The 27,197-nt window shown below is 32.1% G+C and overlaps 3 protein-coding genes and 1 long non-coding RNA gene across 6 annotated transcripts; all 4 read right to left on the bottom strand.

The window, feature by feature from the left end:
• Window positions 1–3,117: 3,117 nt before the first annotated feature.
• Window positions 3,118–4,182, bottom strand: LOC105780694 (glutathione S-transferase U17). Its single transcript, XM_012605173.2, has 2 exons — window positions 3,712–4,182; window positions 3,118–3,614 (listed from the first exon to the last, which is right to left on the bottom strand). Exons 1-2 carry the CDS (start codon window positions 4,033–4,035, stop codon window positions 3,234–3,236), a joined length of 705 nt encoding a protein of 234 aa, XP_012460627.1. The 5' UTR covers window positions 4,036–4,182; the 3' UTR covers window positions 3,118–3,233.
• A 5,344-nt stretch (window positions 4,183–9,526) lies between these two features.
• Window positions 9,527–10,689, bottom strand: LOC105780233 (glutathione S-transferase U16). Its single transcript, XM_012604437.2, has 2 exons — window positions 10,172–10,689; window positions 9,527–10,083 (listed from the first exon to the last, which is right to left on the bottom strand). The coding sequence occupies exons 1-2, from the start codon at window positions 10,493–10,495 to the stop codon at window positions 9,703–9,705; spliced, it is 705 nt and encodes a 234-aa protein (XP_012459891.1). The 5' UTR covers window positions 10,496–10,689; the 3' UTR covers window positions 9,527–9,702.
• Window positions 10,690–12,063: 1,374 nt separating this feature from the next.
• On the bottom strand, window positions 12,064–14,026 carry LOC128040524 (uncharacterized). The gene is made up of 2 exons (XR_008195073.1): window positions 13,952–14,026; window positions 12,064–13,477 (listed from the first exon to the last, which is right to left on the bottom strand). It is a non-coding gene; the product is annotated as an uncharacterized LOC128040524 (long non-coding RNA).
• A 2,221-nt stretch (window positions 14,027–16,247) lies between these two features.
• Window positions 16,248–17,611, bottom strand: LOC105780232 (glutathione S-transferase U16). Of its 3 annotated transcripts, none has more exons than XR_008195072.1 (3): window positions 17,253–17,611; window positions 16,697–17,133; window positions 16,248–16,465 (listed from the first exon to the last, which is right to left on the bottom strand). XR_008195072.1 is itself a non-coding variant. In XM_052629324.1 (3 exons), the coding sequence occupies exons 1-2, from the start codon at window positions 17,574–17,576 to the stop codon at window positions 16,753–16,755; spliced, it is 705 nt and encodes a 234-aa protein (XP_052485284.1). In that variant the 5' UTR covers window positions 17,577–17,611; the 3' UTR covers window positions 16,248–16,465; window positions 16,739–16,752. The 3 variants fall into 3 exon arrangements, 2 of the variants coding, with proteins under 2 accessions (XP_052485284.1, XP_012459890.1); XM_052629324.1 differs by having other exon boundaries at window positions 16,739–17,133; XM_012604436.2 differs by lacking the exon at window positions 16,248–16,465 and having other exon boundaries at window positions 16,590–17,133.
• Window positions 17,612–27,197: the final 9,586 nt, after the last annotated feature.

Genomic DNA, 27,197 nt, shown 5'->3' with positions numbered 1-27,197 from the left:
TTGTCGTAATTGTGTTCTTCCAATATGTTTTATTTATTGTTATTATTATTAATATTATTATTGTTGTTGTAATTATTGTTATCACTTCTATATTTACACACGCATCTTTTTATAGTATACCTATACATATTTTTATGTAATACATATATATATATCCATAAACTTTATAAACGCATGCATGTATTTTACATACGCTTTTATATTTTATATTTTCTTATCTTTTTAACTTTTATATATTTTATATTTTATAGATATATACATATACATTTCTTTTATATTGTAAATATATATACTTATACATTTTTTCTATTTTGTAAATATATACCCATGTGCATACTTTTATTCTTTTATTTTATTTTCATGATTTTCTTATACATATATACACGTTTAAATTAAAATATTTGTTTCATGCTGTACATTAACTTTTTAATATACCCTTTAGGAAATATAATTCGGCTTTGACTAAACATCAAAATCGTTTTCTCTTGATTCAACGTTTTTTGAATAAAAGCAATATTCAAGGTCTGGGATTTTCAAGGAAATTGAGCCCTAACGTATTGGGTTCCGATTTTCTTCGTTAATCCTAAATAACCGAGAATATTCTTTATTCAAAATGCATGAGAATAAAAATCATTTTTGGGAACTTAACTTGTTGTGTCCTAACGTATTGGGTGTGGCATGTTATTTTCTCAAAATGAAGATTTTCACATAAAATAAAGTGATATTCAAAGTTCGGGGATTATGAAGAATTGTACCCTAACGTATTGGGACTCGATTTTTTTACATGACTTGAGCAATTGATTATCCATTTTCAAATTCCATCGTTTGAATTGATTTTAAATCTTTTTTTAAACCTTCGACACTAAGACATCAAATAATCAATTTGGTACCGATTTTGGGCGTTACGAGGGTGCTAACCCTTCCTCGTACGTAACTGACTCCCGGACTCGTTGTCTCAAAATTCGTAGGCCAAAATAATTTTTTTTAAGGTGGGCCGATCACACCTTAATAAAGGATCGGTGGCGACTCCAGTTTTTAATTTAAAAGTCGACAACTAAATTTTTGTTTTCAAAAAAACGGTTTCGACAGGTTTGATAGCCCATAATGAAATCTAATAGATAATTTTTTTTTCTACAAAAAGAAATGTAGAAAATGATAAGTATAGACTTATCTATGGGTTGGATCGGACCCTAACAAAATTTTAGGTCTGTTTGATAGGTTCGGGCCCGGTTGACGCGAAAAGTAAGCTTAAATCTTTGTACAAGCTTAGTTCGGATTATAGATGCTAAACTCGAGCCCGACCTATATTAATTTTTCATTTTATTTTTATATAAAAAATTAAAAAATATAACACATCAAAAACACTAAAAACAATAAAATAAATGTTTCCCAACAAATTGAAAATAAATTAAAAAAGTCTTTTACTTAAATAGCACTAAGATAGGTGCAACTTAACAAACTAATGTCTCTAAAATAGTAACAAAATTGGGTAAACTACTAAAATAGTCACTTTTGTTTGTCTTAGGTTACATTTTAGTCACTTATGTTTGAAATGTTACGTTTTAGTCACTTACGTTATCGTGTTGTAACATTTTAGTCACTGAGTCGTTAATTGTTGACAATGGTGTAACGGCAAGTTGATGTGGCATGTTAAATCATCATTTCAAACGAAAATTTTAGGTTAAATTCTACAATTGGTCCCTATATTTTTCATTTTCAATGATTTAAAAATCTTCTAACTTTTTTTTCCATTCTCTTATGCTTCTCCCTCTATTTTCCTCCATTCTTCATTTCTTTTAACATAGTTTTTCTATGCTTTCCATTTTTAACTAGTCCACAAGCTCGCCTCACTCAAAAAAATTAAATTGTTCAAAAAAATAAAACATAGAAAAACTAAGTTGAAAGAAATGGAGAAGGGAGGAAAACAAAGGGAGAAGCATAAGAGAATGGAAAAGAAAGAAAGTTTAAAAAACATAAAAGAAAAAAAATTAAATTGCTCCAAACGAAAAAATATGGGGACCGATTGTATAAATTAACCTAGAATTTTTGTTTGAAATGATGATTTAACGTACACATCAGCCATCATATACCATTAATGTAAACTAACGGCTCAGTGACTAAAATGTTACAACGTGATAACATAAGTGACTAAAACGTAATATGAGCCAAACAAAAGTGACTATTTTGGTAGTTTACCCTAACAAAATTAACAATAAAACTAGAGTTATACAATATTTAAACAGTAATAACATAATAGTGAAATGATAACAAAGTAGTTGGAAAATAATAGAAAAATAGCAGAATTATTTTTTTTGTAAATTCGGGTTGGGCCTGGGCCAAAAAAATTACTCGAGGCCCAAAAAACGAGCCTATATTTTTGGTCAAACCCTCCCAGTGACCGATCCATGAACAAATCTAGATAAATAGATAAGAAGTTACATATCACTTAATAGAAAATAAGTTTAAATATTTTTTATTTCATTTCATATTTTACTTTTACCATTTTTCTGTTAACTAATTTTTTGAATTTTACGTTTTAATATTCTTTTAATGTGGATTGATTAGATTTAATATTTTAACTTTTGGTATATAATTCTAACACATAGCGTGAGCCATAAATATATAAATTGGTGGCTCCAAAGGTCGACTTCGGAGATTTATGGCTCTTCTCTTCAACTTTTCAATTAATGTGCGTGGCTTTCACTTTCGATGTCGGACGTGTTGTCTTTCTCTGCCTATCTGTTCATGTCGATGACTTTGGGAATTTCGACCACCTAAAACACAAAGTTAATAGTCAATAATAAATATTATCAACATCGAAATACATACATAAAACAATTATTTCTTTGCTAATATAAATAATTTATTTTAAATATCTAAAATATACATTTATAAAAATTAGATGATTGTTTTTCTAATTTACACTTACTAAAATTATCTTCAAATAATATTTTTAGCATTCCATCAATATAAATTTTATAAATTATATTTATATTTTAGAGCTCAATTTTTTATTAATTATTTTATAATTTCTAAATTTATAATTAATCGAAAATTGAGCTTTAAAATATAAATTTTCAGTTGAAGCACATGACATTTGTCATAAAAAAGTTAACATGGAAGAAGGCAATTATGGAAATTATTATTGATCATAAGACCCAAGACAAGAGTCTCTCAATGACGAAAGTACAAATTAAGGAGAAAGAAAGTAGAACACTGTCCAAACATCGATTTCAATTAGTGCGACCCAAAGCTTTCAAGATCTTAGCTCTAAGCTTCAACCCAAAATCAGCCAGTTTGTCAACATCGGGTAAAACATCCTTCACCGCCTCATGGGCGGAGAAGCAATCCGCCCACTGCACCAACCTAGGCGTTTTGGCCTCCGAAACCAGCTTCTTCTCACACTGTTTCCCGATCACTTCAATCCACCCCAACAAACTACCGAGTGCTATGTCTACAAACCCAATATTATCCCCACCAAAGAAAGCTTTCCCTTTGCTCAACTCTCCAAACGCTCTCTCCAACACCACCGTCCCTTCCACCACTTCCGCCAACGCTGCCTTTTTATCTTCCTCCGTTGCACCTATCAACAGTCTTCTTAAGGCAGGGAAAAACTACGCATGTAAAAACAAACAAACAAAAAAATAAAAATAAATTAGCGGACATAACGAGATATTATCACTAATCAAACAGTTTCGTTATATAACGAACCTTATCGTCGACATAGGCAGCCCAAAATCGGGATTGGGAACGTTCATAGGGATCGGAAGGGAGGATGGAAGAAGCAGAGGTGGTCCAAACCTCATCGATGTACTGAAGGATGATTAGGGACTCGCAGATAGGGTTATGAGCATGGAAGAAGACCGGGATTTTCTTGTAAACAGGGTTAGATTTGAGAAGAAGCTCGCTTTTGGGTGCCAACAAATCTTCCTCCACGTCCTCGTAGCGGACAGATTTGAGGTGAAGGGCAATTTTCACCCTCATCACGAACGGGCTTGCCCATGTACCCAATACCTTCACGTTACTCTCAGCCATATCTCCTTTCCTCTCACAACCAGAAATCTGCGCTGTTTTTATGTATATGTTGTGTGGTGAAGTGCCGGCCTCACTGGCGGATATAAATATAAAGACATCACTGATTGCCTGAGTGCTTACGGCTGCTTGCGTCAAAGGATTTTTCTGTTACTTGTTTTTTCCTCCTCAACGTGAATAGAATTATGTTTAAGTCTTTGATTGAGTTAAATTTAGGTGAGAAATGACTAATAATTATAAGATTTTTATATAAAATTTAAAAATAAAGTTGAATAAAAATTGTTTATATTTTATTTTTATGAAAATATATTTTTACATTTTAAATGATTTATTTGACTACATTATTGTCTGATTATTTAGTGATATTGAAACAATATCTTGGTCAATAATGTAGGGCAAGAACATTAAATAAGAATATTAAATTAGGCTTTTATAGTCAAGATAGAAATATCTTTTTATTAGAACAGAAAAAATATATTAATTGAGTTTTAATTTAGTTGGTATCGACATTATTATTAATGTAAAAAATATAAATTTAAACGCACTTTATCATCTATTTAAAGATTAAAGAAGAGAATGATTGAGAAAAGAATTCGTGCTTGTGGGATAAGGATTTTGTTGAGCAAGAGAAAGTGTTATTGTGAGTTAAATGAGGAAGAATCACATTACGGAATTTATATCTATTGTCTAATGAACATTTTCTTCATGTCAAGTTCATGGCCAAAGAGTCTTATGTTTGGTAGGATGGAAAATAGAAAAGAAGAAAGAAATTTAGGGGTAAAGTTGAAAATAAAATTATTAATTTAAGTGAAATGAAAGAGTGGTTTGTGAGATTCATATAGATAGAGGCAAGGTGAAAGAGGAAGTAGGGCAATAATTGAATCTTTATTGTTCATGTTATGGTGGATGGTTCTACTAATTAGTGGATTAAAGCGGTATAAAGTTGTAGGTTTGGGGATCACCTTGGAGAAATAAATTGATTGTTGAGAGCAACAAATTTAGGGTGAGTTTGGATGGGCGGTGTGTTTACCCGTGGTTAGTGTAAAAACAGCGGTGGCGGTGAGATTAGATACTGTAGCAACATTGTAGCGTGAGACAAAAAGGAGGCTAAACGCACCGCACCGCACCCAATCGCCCATCCAAACCCACCCTTAATCAATTGAATACAAAATTTAAAATTTAAAATTTTTCATTAAATTTGGGTTTAATTATAATAGCCTTGCTAGTCTAATTGAAATAGGAAATTGGAGTCAAAACAATAATTTTGTATAAATTATGAGTAGATATAACTAGATTTGTTCAAGGGTTGGGCTACCCGTTTTGGCCCGAATGTCCTTTCGAAATTTGAAAGGGTTTCGGTAAAAAAGTAGGCTCGAAAAATGGGGTTGGGCAAAAAAAATTAAGCCCATTTAAAATATAGACTGAGCTCAGGCTTGAAGATTCAGGGCCCGAGACCAGCCCGACCCGTTTTTAAGTTTATAATACTTTATATTATGTTCTTTTATATATTATGTAATTTAGAATACATTAAAAGAAATAAACGTATACTAAATATATAATACTACTCTAATGTAAACATTAAAATAATGTTAAGAAGACTATGTAAAAAATTTCAATAAATAAAAAATATTAAATATCAAAATAAGATAATATAATTGTTTTGAAAAAATTTTAAAAATAATATGATCGGGCCTAAAATGGGCTTAGGTGTAACATTCCTGATATTTTTCGAGAAGTGAACAATGTCAATTCGAGTTGACACGTGTTTGAAATTTTTAGAAAAGAAAGAAATAGAAATATTAATGTTAGTGGAGAGGAGAATTAGATATTATTGGAAATTAGAAAGAGTTTTGAATTTAGAGAAATTAAATTAAGGAATGGACTAAACTATAATAGTGTGAGAAGTATTGGGCTATAGTATAAAATCTAAAAGTAAGATATGATAAAATTAAATGGTTGAGAAAAGAGTAAGGTCTTGGAGTTTAAATTGACCATGAAGTAGATGGTGATGTGATGGTAATGTAAATAGTATAGCAAAAAAAGAGATAAAGATGATGGATATTTTCATTGGAAAGTTGTAGAAAAAAAGGACCCAAGGCTTGTTCCCCACGTCTCTCCATTAGGGGTGAGCATTCGATCGAATCGAATCGAATCGAATAAAATTTTTTTGAGTTAATCGAGTTTTCGAATCTCATTTTATCATCCTAACTTTATTTGAAGTTTTCTCGAATCGAGTCGAGTTTTACTCACCCCTACTCTCCATACTCGATTTCGAGTGTAGGGTGCTATACTCGCCATTCATAATTAATACAGTTACTATTAAAACATAGTAATCCAATTTACCTAACACCTTCATTAATACAATCTAAGAATTTTTTTCAAATAACTTTAACCTATTGAATATTTGCTTAGTATTGAAGTTGTATTTTGATCACTTAATCACAACTCTATAAGGGTAAGTCGTTCACCTCCCTCCTACTCTAAGTAGAATATTTTTCTATTTAAAATAAACATCTACAACTTTATAAATGTTCTACCTTCTCTTTCTATAAATAGGTAATATCGGTAGAGCTATTAACACAACTTTTGAGAGATTGGTATTCTACTGCAAAATAGAGAGAATTTATTCTTAACTTATAAATATATTTTTCAGAATAACAATTTTATCAATTTATATTAAAGAAGAGAGAATTTTCGTTTTCACCTCAAAAGGAAAACTTTTTCTAGTTCTGTGTTTTAATTCAATTGGTTCGAGTCCACACTTAAAACAGTTCGTAGTACAAGAATAACAGAAAAGATCGTTTGGTTGAAAGGCAAAAAGGTCAAGGATCTGCTAATCTAAAAACACAGATATGAATTCGGTTAAGATTTATTGTTATAAATATTACAAACTGGGTCAAATTCTAAAATTTTAATTTTCTACCGTACAAAAATATCACTTTCAAACCAGATTTTTTTCCAACATCCTACTCACAAATATAAGTAACCCTTCACACACAACTATCAAAGTCTCAAATAAGGGTCTTTTACAAAAGTAATACAAAAAATAAAAAATATCAAAATAATATAAATTTTTATTTATCAAAATAATAAAAAACAGTTAAAAAACAAACTGAAGAAGGGATCGCCACAAAGTGGCACCTTTGGTGCCTGTGGCGAGGCGGCATTAATTGTTCGTATTTTTTCTCGATTATTACTTTTAAAAATATATTATTTTCTATTTTTTATTTTACATTATTTTAGTACATTATGTTTGAAATGCATTAATTTAGTGTGTTTAAAAATACAAACAAAAGGCGAAATAAGGATTTTTTAAATTTATTTAAAAACACATTAAATTAATACATTTCAAACATAATGTACTAAAATAATGTAAAATAATAAAATATGAAAATAATATATTTTATTGAAAATAATAAAATTGAAAAAATACGAATAAAAAGTCGAAATAAGGGTTTTAATTTATTTAAAAAACACTAAATTAATACATTTCAAACATAATGTACTAAAATAATATAAATTAAAAAAATTAAAAAATAATATATTTGTTAAAAGTAATAAAATTAAAAAAAAAATGCAAACAAAAAATCAAAATAGGAACAATTGGTGCCGCTTCTGCCACAGGCACCAAAGGTGCTGCCTGTGGCAGGCTCTTCTTTCAGGTTTGTTTTTTTAACTATTTTTTTATATTATTTTAGTAAATAAAAAATTATATTATTTTAATATTATTTTTATTTTTTTGTATTATTTTTATAAAAGACCCCACAAATAACCATCCACCGGGTAATTTACCAATAAAAGCCGTTTTTTTCAAAATTTATCGAAATGGGCCGATTTTTTTTATTATTTACCGGAATGGGCCATTTTTCGCGAAATCGCGTCCACGTCAGCGCGATGTCAGGGTACGTGTCAGGACATCGCGTCCACGTCAGCACGATTTGCATACGTGGACACAAATCGCGTCTACGAGGACGCGATTTGCTGACGTGGATGAACAGTTTATGTTTTTAAGCTTAGAAAACTTTGAAAGGCCATAACTTTTCGCTCGGTTGTCCGATTGAGACGATTTTTTTTTATTTTGAATAACTTTTTGAGATCTACGCGCCGGCAAACAGCTGAAGGCGGTTTGCCGCAATTTTCATCGAAAAAGATCCTTTTTGCCCCTAAATTTTGATTTTTTCAGTTTAAAATTGAATTTTGAAACATTCAAATCATTATTTTCCTTATTTATTTGAAGTAAACACCGGATATTTTTTTACAGAATTGTCTTATACATAGGTATAAGTCAGCTCATTCCACTTTTGAGAAGTTCCCTAAAATTTTCCGTTTTATTCAATTTAGTCCCTAAAACCTAAATAGTCATATTTTCAAATCTAAGCTTCGTTTTTCAATTCAATTTCAATTTCATCCTTCCATAACATTCAAATATTCTTAAATAGAAAAATTTCATGCTAATTTTGAAATAATTACACTTTAGTCCCTATACTCGTAACTAATAAATTATACTTTACAAATTAGTCCCTATTCATCTCTAAGCAGTTTGTCAGCGCATAAATCTCGAAAAGTTATTCAAAATAAAAAAATTGTCTCAATCGGACAACAGAGCCAAAAGTTATGGCCTTTCAAAGTTTTTCAAGCTAAAAAACATAAACTGTTCATGCCACGTCAGCAAATCGCGTCCTCTAGGGCGCGATTTCCGTCCACGTCAGCAAGTCGCGCTGACGTGGACGCGATTTCCTGGCACATACCCTGACATCGCGCTGACGTGGATGCGGTTTCGCGAAAAATGGACAATTCCGGTAAATAATTAAATAGTTGGCCCATTTCGATAAATTTTAAAAAAAAGAACTTTTATTGGTAAATTACCCCCATCCACCACTAATAATTTTGTCCTATTCCAATCCAACCCCTAAAAAATTATTAAACTAACTCAGCCCAAAATAAAACAAATGAGTAAATACTAAAGAAAAAAATAAAGCAACCATTTATTGAGTTTTTCATTTCCAATAGTTTCCTTTTCAAAGCTGCTTAAAAAACATTTCCAAATATATGTTGTTTCCCAATAAACTAAATAAATATATGTTGTTTTCTAATAAATTATACTGTCTAATCGTCCATCCAAACTCACTTTCAATTATGTATTTAAATTTTAATAATTTTTATTTTATTTTCTAATATGAATTATCACATTGATAAATCGATTCAATGATCATTAACAATCAAATGATATAATTGATGTGTTTTTAAGATCTTAGAGTTTAATTGAAGGTGATTTTCAACTTTTTTTTTAAGGTTAGGATATTCTTACAACTTTTAAGTAAAAAATTAGTAATTTAAAAGAATTGAGATTATCTACAAATTATATGACCAAAAAAAAAACAAAAATCATGAATGAATAGAGGTGAGTAGCCAGCAACCATCCACTAAATTAAAAAAATAAAAGATATTAATTTTATCAAATAATATGAAAAAGTAATGATGTCATACACATATATTTGTAAAAACTCACCATTTTATTCATAAAAGGACTTAGAAGCATAAAATTGTTTTCTTTATAAAAATAAAAACTAAATAATTATTATTTTATTTTCTAAATGACAATAACAATTCTCACCCAAGTTTCACTCAATGACAAAAGAAGATAAGTAACACATACTCCAAACTTTGATTTCATTTGCTGGCTGCCGTAGCTTTCAAGACCCTCGCCCCAATCTTCAACGCATATTCCACAAGCTTGTCGACGTCGGGTGAAACATCCTTCACCGCCTCATGGGCGGAGAAGCAATCCGCCCACTGCACCAACCCGGGCGTTTTGATTTCGGAAATCAGCTTCATCTCACTCAATTTCTCGATCACTTCAATCCACGCCAACAAGCTACCGAACACTATGTCCACGAACCCAATATTTTCCCCACCAAAGAAAGCTTTCCCTTTGCTCAATTTCACAAAGGCTTCCTCCAACAGCACCATCCCTTCTGAGACTTCGGCCATTGCTGCCCTTTTATCTTCCTCCGTTGCACCAAACAACACTCTTCTTAAGGCAGCGGAAAACTACATCACATGCAAAAAAACATAAAGAAACGTCATGTTTATCACGGATGTAATGAAATGGTTATCAAAACAGTCGTTTATTACGAACCTTATCTTCGACATAGGCCGCCCAAAATCGGGACTGGGCGCGTTCATAGGCATCAGAAGGGAGGATGGAAGAAGCAGAGGTGGTCCAAACCTCGTCGATGTACTCAACGATGATTAGAGACTCACAGATGGGATTATGACCATGGATGAGGACTGGGACTTTCTTATAAACAGGGTTAGATTTGAGAAGAAGGTCGCTTTTGGATTCCGGCAAATTTTCCTCATGGTTCTCGTAGTTGACAGATTTTAGGTGAAGTGCAATCTTCACCCTCAGCACGAATGGGCTTGCCCAGGTGCCCAATACCATCACGTTACTCTCAGCCATATCTTCTTTCTTCTCTGCACTAATCTTTATGTTTATATCGTGAAGTGCCGGGTCTCACACTGATATATGAGACTTGTCGGAGATATTGCCCTATTGGTGACGGCTATTGGTGAGAATTGGGGCTCACGCAAGATGTGAACCAGAGATTCCCTTTTTTCTTGTTTTTAACTTTCAAAAACTGACGTATTATCAAACGTCGATATACGCGAGACTTCTTAAAGAATAAAATAATCATAAAAACTTTGTGTATATCCGTTATAAAAGAATTATTTGTTTATTTCTTCGTCTATCAATTTTAACTCGATTGATAAAAAAATTATTACTAATGCAGGAGAGAGTGGATTGGAATAAGTTAAAAATATATTATCCTTTTATTTATTTATGGGTTAGATATTTATGGGTTAGAAGGAGTTATGAGTAATATTAAGTCTTCTCAGTAAAACTTTAAATATATCAAAATTTATAATAAGATTATTAAATCTAATGGTCAATCATTTCAACATTTCCCTAAATTTCAAAGGAAAAAGTTTATTGCATTCAAAGCTTATTCTATATTTTAGGTAAAATATTAAGAATAAATGAGACGTTCGTTCTTTTAACTCGCGGCCATACCTGTCTTTTTCCCTACATTATTAACAAAATGATAAATTTGTAATTCTGATCCTCTATTTTTGTAAATTATATAAAAATAGCTAAAATTCAATTTCAATCCCTATACTACATTCAGATTTGAGATTTAATCTTTATGCTTTAATTTTTACTTGTTTATAATGTCATTAGATAGCCTAAATACTTTATTCTAACTAGAAATTCTATCACACACCGAGGCGAAACTAGAGGAAAATGAAAACTTTTCTATTTAGATCATTTAAAATTTTTAAAATTTAAATTGGTAAAGGTAAAATTACATTTTGGTACCCTAAAAATATAAAAATTTGATTTAATCCTTTAAAATTTGTAAAGATATAGGTTATTAAACCGGTGAAATTACATTTCGCTATCATAAAATTAAAATTTAATTTTGGCCCCCTATAAAATTTTTCTAGTTTCGCCCTTATCACACACGTATGCATGTGAAAACCACATATTTTAAATACATATGTGTATTTGAAAATAACATACCATGAATAATGAAACTGTAACACCCCTAACTCGTATCCATCGTCGGATTAGGGTTACGAGGCATTACCGACCAAAATACAGCTCAAATCAGTCATTCATTTCTAAACATACAATAAGTAATATTAACTAACATACATCAAAGTCATATTTTACTTTCTTGTACCGAATTATCAAAATACAATTATAACATTACTAAACTCGAATGTCCACAAATCATTTATACTAAATTCGAACATATGAATCATAAAGCCAATCCAAATCAATCATACTTTAATAGTCATGTATCACAAATAAAGCATATCTCAAAATTCAACCAATTTCAATCCGATTACCAAATCAAATGTTTCATCAAGTTAACTTACGAAAAACCAAATTGAATTAGTTCCATAATTACCAAATTCAACCCATATGGTCATCAATTTATAACAATCATACATGTGTACCACTTAACCAACTAACCAAACATATTTTACTATTATAAAACATCATATCATAATACATATACATTATAATTCTATTAGCCGAACCTTATGACTATATAATAAGGCATTTAGATACCTAAATAAGTATCAATCATATGTCACTTTCATATACTTAGCTTACAACAATACATGCCATATAACCAAGTCACAAAGTATATAAATACTGAAATTATTAGCTGGATAGTGTGATGCAATCTCCGTCGAGTTCCAACCCGAGCGAATGTCCCAAACACTGTAAAACATAAAAAAAAACACCAAGTAAGCTATAAAGCTTAGTAAGCTCGTAATATAATAACTCATATTACTAAATAATCACATTACAAACAATGGCATCAAGTCATAATATAGCTCATTTGATTTCACAATTCTACCTCATATTCATGCACATGATTAAACAAGATTTCTACGAGTTTATTCATTTCAAAGCTCGTATGCCTCTTAAACTTCTTATCACTTCATTCTCATTTACAAATACATAAACAACAATATATAGCTTTATTTGATCCATTATTCATCACATTTCTATAGCCGAAAGAATCATGTAAATTATCGTTAAATAATTGTAATTCTCACTCAATGTGCCATATTCATATCATTAATACAATCATTGTTCATACCACACATATCATTCAATTCATACCTCATTATAGCCAAATAAACACATTTTGGCATAAATATAATTATACACTAATAATTCTCATTAAATTACCTTCATTTAACTCTCACATAGGTTCTGAACGTACCTGTGTTGCTTAATTCAATTGAACTTTCATTCTTGTCTTAACTTTGCGTGATGAACCATTCAGAATTGTTAAAGATACTCGAAAGTCTCGTATATCACATACAATGCTATATCCAGATATGGTCTTACATGTTATCACATATCGATGCCAATAGCCCAGCTATGGTCTTACACGAATCATATATCGATGCCAATGTCCCAGACATAGTCTTACACGAAATCACATAAAGATGCCAATGTCCTAGACATGGTCTTACACGTAATCACATATATCGATGCCATATCCCATATATAGTCTTACACAAAGTCTCATATATCGATGCCATAGCCCAGCTATGGTCTTATACGAAATCATGTAATGCCATGGTCCAACCACAGTTTTTTCCACCAATTCGTCTTTCGTTACGAAACGATTGTGTTCGATCCTGCATTTTTACTTATTTCGAACATTTAATTTAAGCTCCACAATTAAATCGATTATATGAATACATTCATACTATCATTCATCAATTACATAAATATACACTGAAGTTCGATTATACGAACTTACCTCGATTGCTAAAACGACAGAATGGATCGACTAGTCCGATACTTTATCTTTTCTCCAATCTAGATCCGTATTTCGCTTTTCTCAATCTAAATATAATCAAAATTAGCTTATTTAATTATCTCTCTATTCAATTTAATCCAAAATTTACCTTAAAGCATATTTGCACTTTTGCCCCATAATTTCACATTTTTACAATTTAGTCATTATCACATAAAATAACAATTTCATGAAATTAAACACAAATCCAAGCTAGCCAAATTTTCCATATATCACTAGCAGCCCATATTTTCAATTTATTTTACATTTTAACAACTAAATTTCCACATTTCACAATTTAATCCCTAATTGACATTTTTATCAAAAATCACTTTATAAAAGATAAAAATCTAACATCAAATATTCATATTTCATCAAAAAAATATCAAAGAGCTCAAGTATTCAACAATGAAAATTCACAAAATCTTTAACAGTTTTAGAAACGGAGGTACGAGTTAATTAGATTACGAAGCAACAATCTCAAAAACGTAGAAATTATTAAAAACCGAGCAAAAATCACTCACCAGTTTGTCTTCAAAGTTTGGCCCAATAACAAGCTCTCCCATGGCTGATTTTAGGTTGACATTTCGGTGAAGATGGATAGTGGAAGAAGATGGCACAATTTGTTTTATTTAATTTAACATATAATGCCTTTTTACTTATTTAACCTTTAATAACCTTAATAACTACACCAAATGCCACTCCACTAACATCCAATATCTCAATAATGGGTTATTTATCACATAAGGACCTTCAATTTAAAATTCTATAGCTATTAGACACCTTTAACATATAGAACACAACTTTTGCACTTTACGCGATTTAGTCCTTTTTATCAAATTAAGCACCCAATTGATAAAATTTCTTCACGAAATTTTTACACAATCATAATATCATACTGTAGATATTAAAATAATAATAAAATAAAATTTTTGATTTCGGATTTGTGGTCCCGAAACTACTGTTCCGACTAGACCCATAAATCGGGTTGTTACAAAAACGTATTGTTTGAAACTAATTAAGAATAATACATGAAATATCTATGGTAATAAAATGAAAAAAATTATATTAAATTGTGATTTAAATGAAGTTTAAACACATAAATACATCATATTAAGTATATTAAATGAGTACAATTATTTATTATGGTACTATCATCAATCATGAGTTGGCGTTAAGTTAACTTGTGGCACTAACTCAATCAGCAATATTAATAATAATAAATTCTATTATATGCGTATGCATGTAAAAATCACGTATTTTAAATACGAGGTATTTTTGAAAATAACATAAAATAAATAATGAAATGTATTGAAACTAAATAATAATAACACATTAAATATCTATGGAAATAAAATAGAAAATTTAGATTAAATTGTGAGTAAAATAAAATTTAAAACATAAATGTATCATATTAAAATACTAAATGAGTATAATAACTTGTGCATATTAAAATAAAATGTATAAAAAATTAAAATAATGATTTGGTTAAGTGGTAAAATTAATGTTTTACTAATTCAATTTGCATGTGTTCAAATCCTATTATAAGCATATTCAAAGAATAAAACTTATTTTAATTATGAAAAGACATTTTCGTAATTTTCCTCTTGAGTTGGTGTCCGTTGACACTTGTGATATCATTCAGGATCTTAATTTAACAAAGAACATCAACAAGCTAAATTTAACAAAAAAAATTTAATGATATTAACAACTAGACTTAAATTTTTAAATTTGAAATATAAATGGACAAAATTCTAGAAAATAAAAGTATAGGACCTGAATTTCAATGTATGCAAAGAATAAAAAAAAAAACTAGGAGTATATTGTAACATTTATATTTTAAACCTATAATTTAATAAAAAATAGTTAACTCAAAAATAATTTATGCTTATTGGAAAATATGCTCTTTTTGACATAATGTTTAGAACTATTTATAGTCTCTCCTCCCCAACCCAAAAATAAGAAGATAATACATTTCAGCGCACTCAAACCCACATCCTCTTACATTAACAACAATGTCTTTGTCAATCGAGCTAAGACTCAATTAGCTTGTTTGAATGTTTCTTTTTTCTTTTCTTTTTTTCTTCTAAATAAAATGGTTAATTTGAATTTAGTCTCTTTACTATAATTTGATTTTTATAGTTTTTTATTCTTCAAATATATCTATACTATTAATATATTTTTTATTGAGTTAGTGTCACAGATATCTACTTGGTTAGGAAAGTATGGAAATATTCTTTGATGGTATTTTAGTCTTTTCATTTTAACAAAACTAATAAAAATATACATACAATGAGATTTGAACTCACGTCAATTAAAGCAATAAAACTTTAAATATATCATTCAACCAAAGTTTTATTTTAATGTTTTTAATACATTTATTAAAATATGGACAATTTGCTATCTCCACTTGTGTTATATATTGATAATGTTATTAATTGAGTTGGTGTCACAAGTTAACTTGACTCTAACTTATAATTAATGATAAAACCATGATAAATAATTAGTATGCATTTAGTATTATTTATCCGATGTATTTGTGTTTAAATGTCGTTTTACTCATGATTTAATCTAAATTTTTTATTTTAATATCCTGCATATTTCATGGGTTATTATGACTAATTAGTTTCAAATCATACGTTTCATTATTTATTGTAAATGCTTTTAAACACATATATGTGTTCTATATAAATACGCATGTGATAAGATTTCTAATAACTATTTATTATATGTTATTTTTAAACATATTTTATTCTAAATTTATGGTTTTTTTACATGCACACGTGTGTCACCTTTCTATATGTAGAGAAAAATCCCATATTTGAAAAGGAAAAGGAAACAGTATTCTATAAAATAAAAGCAGTTCACACTGTCCAAAATGCAAATTACAGACCACAAAAGCATTTGCAAATTGCAGGGTCCAACATCAAATCTGCCACTAGCCACCTAAACCACCGTCAACCCACTACCACATAATTCCGACGAATATCACCTTTATCAGGTGAAGAGCTACTTTACGTCTTCTTCCTTTTTCCTCTCTAAAAAAGGGTTTTTAATAACAATTTAGTTTAAAATGAGATTTATAATCAATACAAATTAAAAAAAAGAAAATTAATTTTATCAAATAATATGAAAAAAGTAATGATGTCATACACATATATCTGTAAAAACTCACCATTTTATTCATAAAAGGACTTAGAAGCATAAAATTGTTTTCTTTATAAAAATAATTATTATTTTATTTTCTAAATGATAATAACAATTCTCACCCAAGTTCCACTCAATGACAAAAGAAGATAAGTAACACATACTCCAAACTTTGATTTCAATTGCTGGCTGCCGTAGCTTTCAAGACCCTCGCCCCAAGCTTCAACGCAAATTCCACAAGCTTGTCGACGTCGGGTGAAACATCCTTCACCGCCTCATGGGCGGAGAAGCAATCCGCCCACTGCACCAACCCGGGCGTTTTGATTTCGGAAATCAGCTTCATCTCACTCAATTTCTCGATCACTTCAATCCACGCCAACAAGCTACCGAACACTATGTCCACGAACCCAATATTTTCCCCACCAAAGAAAGCTTTCCCTTTGCTCAATTTCACAAAGGCTTCCTCCAACAGCGCCATCCCTTCTGAGACTTCGGCCATTGCTGCCCTTTTATCTTCCTCCGTAGCACCAAACAACACTCTTCTTAAGGCAGTGGAAAACTACATCACATGCAAAAAAACATAAAGAAACGTCATGTTTATCACGGATGTAATGCAATGTTATCAAAACTTATCACGGATGTAATGCAATGTTATCAAAACAGTCTTTTATTACGAACCTTATCTTCGACATAGGCCGCCCAAAATCGGGACTGGGCGCGTTCATAGGCATCAGAAGGGAGGATGGAAGAAGCAGAGGTGGTCCAAACCTCGTCGATGTACTCAACGATGATTAGAGACTCACAGATGGGATTATGACCATGGATGAGGACTGGGACTTTCTTATAAACAGGGTTAGATTTGAGAAGAAGGTCGCTTTTGGATTCCGGCAAATTTTCCTCATGGTTCTCGTAGTTGACAGATTTGAGGTGAAGAGCAATCTTCACCCTCAGCACGAATGGGCTTGCCCAGGTGCCCAATACCATCACGTTACTCTCAGCCATATCTTCTTTCTTATCTGAACCACAAATAAATCTGCACTAATCGTTATGTTTATATAGTGAAGTGCCGGGTCTCACACTGATATGAATGACACTTGCCGGAGATAACGGCTATTGGTAGGGCTGTGCATAATTCGGTTAACCCGATTTTTTTTCGGTTAACCGACCGAGTTCGGTTAATCGGTCGGTTAACCGAAAAAATTCGGTCGGGAGTCGGTTAATTTTTTAAATTTTTTCGGTTAACGGTTAAATTGGTTCGAAACCGGTCGGTTAACCGAAAAAAATCAGGTAAACCGAATTTTGTAGGGTAGGGCCTAAACTAGGTCAAATTAAACCCGGCCCAATTTTTTCTCAAGCTCAACACCGAATTTTTTGGGTAATTTTCGGGTAATTCGGTTAACTCGGTTAATTCGGTTAATCGGGTAATTCGGGTAATTTGAGTAATTTTTAACCAAAAAATAAAAAACACATAATTTTCGGTTAATTCGGTTAACCGACCTTATTAACCTAAAAAATTTCGGTTCGGTTAATTTTTTTTTAAAATTCGGTTCGGTTAACGGTTAAAAATTTTGGAAGGTCGGTTAATTTGGTTATAGCAATTTCGGGTCGGTTAACCGAATGAACACCCCTAGCTATTGGTGAGATTTGGGGCTCACGCAAGATGTGAACCAGAGAACCCCTTTTTTCTTGTTTTTAACTTTCAAAAACTGACGTATTACCAAACGTCGATATACACGAGAGTTCTTAAAGAAGAAAATAATCATAAAAACTTTTTGTATATTCGTAAAAGAATTATTTGTTTATTTATTTCTCGATTAAGTTTTAATTAGATTAGTAAGAACATTATTACCAATGCACGAAAAAGTAGGTCCGAGTAAGTTAAAATATATTATTCAATTAGAAAGAGTTATGAGCAATAGTAGACCTTCTTTACAAAAATAAATATGATCAGTTGAAAAATAAATTAAAATTATTTCTTTTAAAAATACAAATAATTCTCCGATGGTCAATCATTTCAACATATCCCTAAATTTCAAAGGAAAAGTTCATTGCATTCAAAGCTTTATTCTATATTTTAGGTAAAATATTAAGAATAAATGAGACCTTTCTTCTTTTAACTCGCGGCCATACCTGTCTTTTTCCCTACATTATTAACAAAACGATAAATTTGTAATTCTGATCCTCTATTTTTGTAAATTATATAAAAATAGCTAAATTCAATTTCAATCCCTATACTACATTCAGATTTGAGATTTAATCTTTATGCTTTAATTTTTTTACTTGTTTGTAATGTCATTAGTAAGCCTAAATACTTTATTCACACACCAGGGGCAAAACTAGGGGGTTGGCAGGGGCCTCAACCCCCTAGAATAGAAAATTTTTCTATTTAGATCCTTTAAAATTTTTAAAATTTAAATTGGTAAAGGTAAAATTACACTTTGGCACCCCTAAAATAGAAAAAATTTTGATTTAATCCTTTAAAATTATGAAGATAACATACAATGAATAATGAAACATATTGTTTGAAACTAATTAAGAATAATACATGAAATATCTATGGTAATAAAATGAAAAAATATTAAATTGTGAGTAAAATGAAGTTTAAACACATAAATACATCATATTAAGAATATTAAATGAGTACAATTATTTATTATGGTACTATCATCAATCATGAGTTGGTGTTGAGTTAACTTGTGGCACCAACTCAATCAACAATATTATTAATAATAAATTCTATTATATGCGCATGCATGTAAAAACCACATATTTTAAATATAGAGGTATTATTGAAAATAACATAAAATAAATAATGAAATGTATTGAAACTAAATAATAATAACACATTAAATATCTATGGTAATAAAATAGAAAATTTAGATTAAATTGTGAGTAAAATAAAATTTAAAAACATAAATGCATCATATTAAAAATACTAAATGAGTATAATAACTTGTGCATATTAAAATAAAATATATAAAAATATTAAATTAATGCTTTGGTTAAGTGGTAAAATTAATGTTTTACTAATTCAATTTGTATGTGTTCAAATCCTATTATAAGCATATTCAAAGAATAAAACTTATTTTAATTATGAAAAGACATTTTCGTAATTTTCCTACTGAGTTGGTGTCTGGTTGACACTTGTGACATCATTCAGGGATCTTAATTTAACAAAGAACACCGACAAGCTAAATTTAACAAAAAAACTTTAATGATGTTAACAACTAGACTTAAATTTTTAAATTTGAAGTATAAATAGACAAAATTCTAGAAAATGAAAGTATAGGGATTGAATTTCAATGTATGCAAAGAATAAAAAAAAATAGGAGTATATTGTAACATTTATATTTTAAACCTATAATTTAATAAAAAATAATTAACTCAAAAATAATTTATGCTTATTGGAAAATATGCTCTTTTTGACATCATGTTTAGAACTATTTATAGTCTCTCCTCCCCAACCCAAAAATAAGAAGATAATACATTTCAGCGCACTCAAACCCACACCCTCCTACATTAACAACAATGTCTTTGTCAATCGAGCTAAGACTCAATTGGCTTGGTTGGATTTTTTTTTCTTTTCTTTTTTCCTTCTAAATAAAATGGTTAATTTGAATTTAGTCTTTTTACTATAATTTGATTTTTATAGTTTTTATTCTTCAAATATATCTATACTATTAATAATTTTTATTAAGTTAGTGTCACGGGTTAATTGAATATCTACTTGGTTAGGAAAGTATGGAAATATTCTTTGATGGTATTTTAGTCTTTTCATTTTAACAAAAACTAATAAAAATATACATATAATGAGATTTGAACTCACGTCAATTAAAGTAATAAAACTTTAAATATATCATTCAACCAAAGTTTTATTTTAATGTTTTTTAATACATTTTTAAAATATGGAAAATTTGCTATCTTCACCGGTGTTATATATTAATAATGTAATTAATTGAGTTGGTATCACAAGTTAACTTGACTCTAACTCATAATTAATGATAAAACCATGATAAATAATTGGTATGCATTTAGTATTGTTTATCTTATGTATTTGTGTTTAAATGTCGTTTTACTCATGATTTAACCTAATTTTTTTATTTTAATATTGTGCATATTTCAGCGCGGTTTGCTGATGTGGACGTGATTTACTGCTACATAGCGCTCCCCAGTGGACGCGATTTCGTCGTGTTTCCCAGGTTAGGATTTTTAAGGTTTTTGGAGAAAAAAAATCAAATAAGGGATTAGGGTTTAGGGTTTCGTAATTAAATTAATTAAAATTTATTCAAAATTGGATTACGTTTCATGTTTATGGGTTTTTAAGATAAAATCAAAGCAGGATGATTTATCAAAAGGCTTTTTGAAGTCGCGCCCACGTGTACGCGCTTTTGCTACAGTAGATCTTGGAAAAATAATTTCGAGTTGACGTTTTTGAGCAAATAGTTTAAAAAACGCTTCAAGCATGATGCTTTATGAGAAGAACTTATGAAATCGCGTCCTCGTGGACGCACTTTTGCTACAGTTGGTCTTGGAAAAAATAATTTCGAATTGACGTTTCTGAGCAAATAGTTTAAAAAAATGCTTCAAGCAGGACGCTTTATGAGAAGAATTTGTGAAATCGCGCCCACGTGGACGCGCTTTTGCTACAGTAGGTCCTGAAAAAATAATTTCGAGTTGACGTTTCTGAGCAAATAGTATAAAATAATGCTGCAAGTAGAATGCTATTTGAGAAGAATTTGTGAAATCACGCCCTCGTGGACGCGCTTTTGCTACAATAGGTCTTGGAAAAATAATTTTGACTTGACGTTTCTGAGCAAATAGTATAAAATCGCTTCTAGTAGGATGTTTTATGAGAAGAATTTGTGAAATCACGCCCACGTGGAGCGATTTTGCTATAGTAGCATGTTTGGGCTGATACTATAAATGAGGCAAAAAATGTTCTCAGAATGCATAAGTCACAGCAGAAACAATTTAGAGAGGCTAAGAAGGTTAGAGTTTCAAATATGAGTGAACGTATTAGTGCTGTTATTTACTACGATGGTGAGGTTTGCCACACCGAGAATGATGTTATTTTATTGTCGGAGAATACAGTGTGACTAATTTTTAACTAAAACCTAGATTTGATAGAACTTCGTAAAAGATTTAGGCGTAAAATTTTCGGAACGACGCCAATGAAAGTTCTGTCTATTACATATCAATTTTTTTCTTCTGTTGATCCGGTGACATATGACTCGTTCGACATAAAAGGTGCTCGTAGCTTGGAGGCAATGGTGCAGACTCATATTGCTAGTGGAGCACCTTATATTGAGTTATATGTACAATTTACATCGCCAAATAATGTACTTATGATCGGTGTTCGAGATGTATACACGACTCTTGGCCGACATTCGGTTAGCAGGTTACAAAATACGGAACAACCAATGTTTGGTAGCGGTGTTGAATGCACAACCCCTGCAAGACACTCTGTCGGTGGATGAGACATGTACATCGGGGGAACGACATTAAGTTCTAGTGGTTGGCAATCTACATCCAATTGGGGACGTTATGAAATGCCCAGAAGAAGGGATGATGTACTCTCTACGACGTCAACCGGTGAGGGGACCTCGTACACTATAGATGATTGCGGGTTAGAAGATGACTCTGATATGGATCTACCTATAGAGCCCAGGCCCGATGGTGCAGAAGTTGGCTTATTTTCTGAACCGGAGCCTATTCCAACTGAACTTAAAGATGCTAAAAGGAGTTCAGATGAAGAAGAAAATCCACGATTCAGAGCATACTCATCTCCAGCCCTTATGTATAATGTCGATCTGTCTGCAGATGATGCGTTAAAGTTTCCAGATCTACCACACCGATTGCGTGATCGTACAAGCTCAGGGCTAGATTCGGGTGAATTTGAAGTTGGTAATCAGTTTACCAACAATGATAGTTTTATTGGTGCTTTGAAACAACATAGCATTAAAAACGGCGTTAACTACCACGTCGTTAAATCCAAATCTAATAAGTTTGAGGCGAAGTACACGGTGCAAGACGGCACATGTTCATGGAAAATCTACGCCTCATTAAGGAAAATGACAGGGTTATGGGAGATTAAAAAGTACAAAGGTCCACATACATGTGCTGCAGGTACAGTATTGACGGTTTCTGAATAATAATTTTATTATGTAATGTTGCATTATTTAATGTACTCCGTTTATAGGTGTTTCATCATCTCAAGATGGATTCAGCTATGTTAGCTAGCTTGATACTGCCCACGGTAAAAGCATATCCCAGGACTTTAGTATCGGTGTTAATTGCCAATATTCGTAGCCAAATGGGCTACATGCCTTTTTACCGCAAGGCTTGGATAGCTAAGCAAAAGGAGTTGGAGAAGATGCACAGTGGGTGGGACGCCTCATATAATGAAATATGGTAGTAGTGTCAAGTGCTAGAGAGATACATCTCAGGTGCCATCATAGATCTTGAAACAGAACATGCGTACTACAACGGCCGATTGCTACGTGGATGCCAAGTGTTCAAACGCTTGTTTTAGACCTTTAAGTAATGCCGAGACTCATTTTCATACTGCAAGCCATTTGTACAAATTAACGATACCTTTATGTTTGGTAGGTATACTCATCAGCTATTGCTTGCAATGGCACAGGATGACGGTGGGAGAATTTTTCCAATTGCATTTACAATAACACCGGGAGAGTCGTCTGATGACTGAGACTTCTTTCTCTCCAGGTTAAGGAGGCATGTGTGCCCCCAACCTGATATTTGTGTTATTTCAGATCGAGTTGTCGGTATACTAGCTACATTTGATCGGTAGGGAAGCTTATGGCAGCACACACACCATCGATATTGCCTAAGACACGTTGCTTCCAACTACTACAGGTAATATCCATCTAAGAGCGAACAACGACAAGTGACCAACATGGGTATTTAGTCTATATCTGTGTTATTTTGTTTGTCAATTTGAATTAGTTTTATTGGTAGAAGTGGTATGTAATATTCGTTATGAACTTATATTGGCAGGGTATGAAATAAATAAAGACCGTTTTCACGAGATGTTGGCAATTTTATGTTTAACTAACGGAGAATGGGTGGACTACTTTTGTAACATACGTTTCAAACAGTAGGCACAAGCATATGACAGTGGCCTACGATATGACCATATGATGTCAAACCTGGCTGAATGCATAAATTCTGTTCTTAAAGGAACGCGTCATCTACCGATAACATCGGTTATGCGAGAGATATTTTTTCATTTGGCGGCGCTATTTCCAAAGCGAGCAGCAAGTTATGCAGGCCAGATGCAGGGAGGTCATGTATGGTATAGTAAGGTAGCTCAAGAAATTAATAAGGCCAAAGTGCGGGCAAACATCATGCACACAGAGTGTCACGATCGAGACAACTTATGGTTTCGCGTGACAGAGTTTGACAGACCGCACCAAGGTGTTGTTGCGAAATAAGACTTGCGACTGTGGGATGTTTGATGCACTTCGTTATCCATACTCTCATATAATTGCAGCTTGTCAGAATCTCCGTATAGATTCGATGAGCTATGTGGACGAAGTGTACAAATTAGAAAACATGTACAATGTTTGGAGACACATTTTCTCATCGGTCCCAGATGAACGTAAGTTGCCGCCCATATGTCTTGTTCATTTTAAGCTGTTAACGGATAGAGAATTGTGTCGCAAACCAAAGGGTCAACCATTGCTCGACTAGAATACGTAACAATATGGATATCTGAGAAACAGCTAGTCAACAAAAGTTGTGCTGATGGTGTAAGAATCCAAGCCATACAAGTCGATCATGCCCTAATCGCAATAGTTAAATGTAATTGTAAAAAAATTATATTTTTTCAATTATTAATTGATAATTGTATTAATTGTTAGTAAAATTATCAAAATATATCAAATTATTAATTGTTAGTACTAGTAAAAACATTTTTCCAAATCTAACATTACGTGAATGTAAAATTATTAACTAATAATTGTATTAATGGTTAGTAAAATTATCAAATTATATTTAAGTTAAGGGTTAGGGTTTTAAGTTAAGTGTTAGGGTTTTTATTTAATGGTTACGCTTTTAAAGTAAGGGTTTAGGGTTTTAATTTAAGGGTTAGGGTTTTTAAGGTTTTAGGGTTTTTAATTTAAGGATTAAGGTTTTTAAGGTTTTAGAGTTTAAGGTTTTTAATTTAAGGGTTTATGGGGTTTTAAGTTAAGAGTTTAAGATTTTAAGGTTTTATGGTTTAGGGTTATTAATTTAAGGATTTAGGGTTTTAAGTTAATGGTTTAGGGTTTTAGGGTTTAGAGTTTAGAGTTTAAGGTTTTTAAGTTAAAGGTTTAGGGTTTAGGGTTAAGGTTTATAGGTTAAGGGTTTATGTGTTTAGGGTTTTAAAGTTTTAGGGTTTAAGATTTTTAAGTTAAAGGTTAGGGTTTTAGGTTAAGTGTTTATGGTTTTTAGGGTTTAGGGTTTAAAGTTTTTAAGTAAAGAATTTAGGGTTTATAGTTTTATGATTTAGGAATTTTAAGTTAAGGGTTTAGGGTTTTAAGTTAAGGGTTAGGGTTTTTAAGTTAAGGGTTTATGGATTTTAAAGTTTAGGGTTTAAAGTTTTTAGGTTAAGGGTTGAGGGTTTTAAGTTAAGGGTTAGGGTTTGTAAGTTAAGGGTTTATGGTTTTTAAGTTAAAGGTTTAGGGTTTTTAATTTAAGAGTTAGGGTTTTTAAGTTAAGGGTTTAGGGTTAGGGTTTTTAGGTTAAGGGTTTAAGGTTTGTCAATTAAATTATGCATTTAATTATAAATTATAAATTTATAAATTTTTAATAAATTAGTTTAGGGCTTTTAAGTAATATTGGTAAAAAAATTTCAATTTTATTATATCAAATAGTATAAAAATATTTAAAATATTTGTACAAATAAATTTAAATACAAAAATCAATGTCTGTGCCTGTCGGATTCAATGCCACATGGCGGCCGTCGATGGTTACGCGTTGGATTCCTCTTTTGTCCAGCTTTCGGCGAAGGTTGTGATTCTTTCGGCGGGGATTCTGGTTCTTCCGGTAGGACATCTGGTTGTCGGAGTTGGGACGATGAGCCACCTTGATAGAATAGTGAATGTGGAGGTGTTTGCATCACCAACGGCGACGGCGTTTGAAACCCATACGGTGGTGGGGATTGGAAAAAAGAAGAGCTCCCCGACGGCCCCTCTGGCGATCTCTCGTGCGTCGCTGGCCTATATATCGGCGGTCCACTCGGCGTAACAGGAAATGGAGCTGAGCTGGGCCATTGGCTCCAACCTGCCATAGGACTCGAAAAAGGAAACATATAAGGGTTAGGATACATAAAAGGGCAAGGAAACGCACTTGGCATCATCTGAAAAGGCAGTTGCGTGGGTATCATCGGTTGAACTGCTGGGTCGGGTGACTGTGTCGGTGCTATCGTTGGATTTGGTGATTGAATGGCCGCTAATGATGGGTCGGGTGAATGTCTGGGCCTCGTTGAGGGGCCAGCATCATCGTCCTATCGTCTTGGATTTAAAGGCCCTCGTCTTTCCCTTTGGACACGTAATTGCCGCTGCCTCTCCTCTGGCGACGGTAAATACGGCTTGCCATGGATCCTAAACCATGGCATGTATTCCGGCATACACGCTAACTCCGGAACGATGATCGGTTCCCTAGTAGGTATATAATCATACCGATCTTCCCACATTTGGATGTACTCAGACCAGAATCTCGGCATTCAATTTTCGAAGGTCGATTTTGTGGTGATCGTCAAACACCTCATGTTCCACGGGAATCGGTTGTCTATATCCAAATTGCCATAACACCCTGTCTGACTGGTGCATCTCCACGATCGCGTAGTTGATCAGCGCGACTTTTGCGTGCCAAGCGTTTGGATTTTGTAAGAATTCATCCAGAATTACTGCCCGAATTGCTGGATCCTCGTATGGTGTCCATTGAAACTATATGAACATGATAGAAATATTAGATACTAAATACTAAATACCAATCGACTAGCGAATGATGGAAATATCAATTTTATTTAATACTTGCCGGATGGTTCCACCTAATTAAATAAATTTTTAGCATAATTTTGTTTTTTAAAAATCTACATAATAATTTTAAAATCTAATATAAAATTTACCTCGTTATGAGTGGGAATGTATATGGGTGGTGTATATGGGTTGTACACTAGAGGGCGCAGAAATAGAAAGTGAAACCGTGCCCATGACTGCAGTAGTGACAGGCAACCTCAGATTTTTTTCTTTTCTCGGTCGCGTCCCCCTCGCACGTCTCCCGATATAACGTTGCCAAGACGGCAGACCCCCAACTTTATTCACCAGCTACTCTAAAATCAACGAGTTTCAGCAGCCATCTTAGATTTACGCGGCTCCATGACAAGTCTGGCATCAGATAACCTCCAATTAACTGAAGGATGTATGCCCGAGCATATCGAATTCTTTCTATTTCGATTGAATCTTCATCCGGATCCGAGAATGTGTCTCGTAACCAGCCCATCTCGATCTTACCTCTGTCCATTTTCTCCGGAATAGCGCCCAAAAGCTCATAGCACACCGTTCCCCAATCGCTAGATTGGGCAGACTCGATGACTGGGTACCCGTCCACCGGCAATCC

The sequence above is a fragment of the Gossypium raimondii genome, chromosome 4 (genome assembly GCF_025698545.1).
Source record: "Gossypium raimondii isolate GPD5lz chromosome 4, ASM2569854v1, whole genome shotgun sequence".
NCBI lineage: Eukaryota > Viridiplantae > Streptophyta > Magnoliopsida > Malvales > Malvaceae > Gossypium > Gossypium raimondii.
This window is presented reverse-complemented; position numbering and strand designations above follow the sequence as displayed.

Excerpts from the sequence above, each read along its gene's own strand:
- LOC105780694 (XM_012605173.2), bottom strand. The coding sequence starts at position 4,035 with ATGGCTGAGAGTAACGTGAAGGTATTGGGTACATGGGCAAGCCCGTTC. Across the intron at positions 3,615-3,711 it reads CTGCCTATGTCGACGATAAG|TTTTTCCCTGCCTTAAGAAG; the intron begins GTTCGTTATATA and ends TTACATGCGTAG.
- LOC105780233 (XM_012604437.2), bottom strand. The coding sequence starts at position 10,495 with ATGGCTGAGAGTAACGTGATGGTATTGGGCACCTGGGCAAGCCCATTC. Across the intron at positions 10,084-10,171 it reads CGGCCTATGTCGAAGATAAG|TTTTCCGCTGCCTTAAGAAG; the intron begins GTTCGTAATAAA and ends CATGTGATGTAG.
- LOC105780232 (XM_052629324.1), bottom strand. The coding sequence starts at position 17,576 with ATGGCTGAGAGTAACGTGATGGTATTGGGCACCTGGGCAAGCCCATTC. Across the intron at positions 17,134-17,252 it reads CGGCCTATGTCGAAGATAAG|TTTTCCACTGCCTTAAGAAG; the intron begins GTTCGTAATAAA and ends CATGTGATGTAG.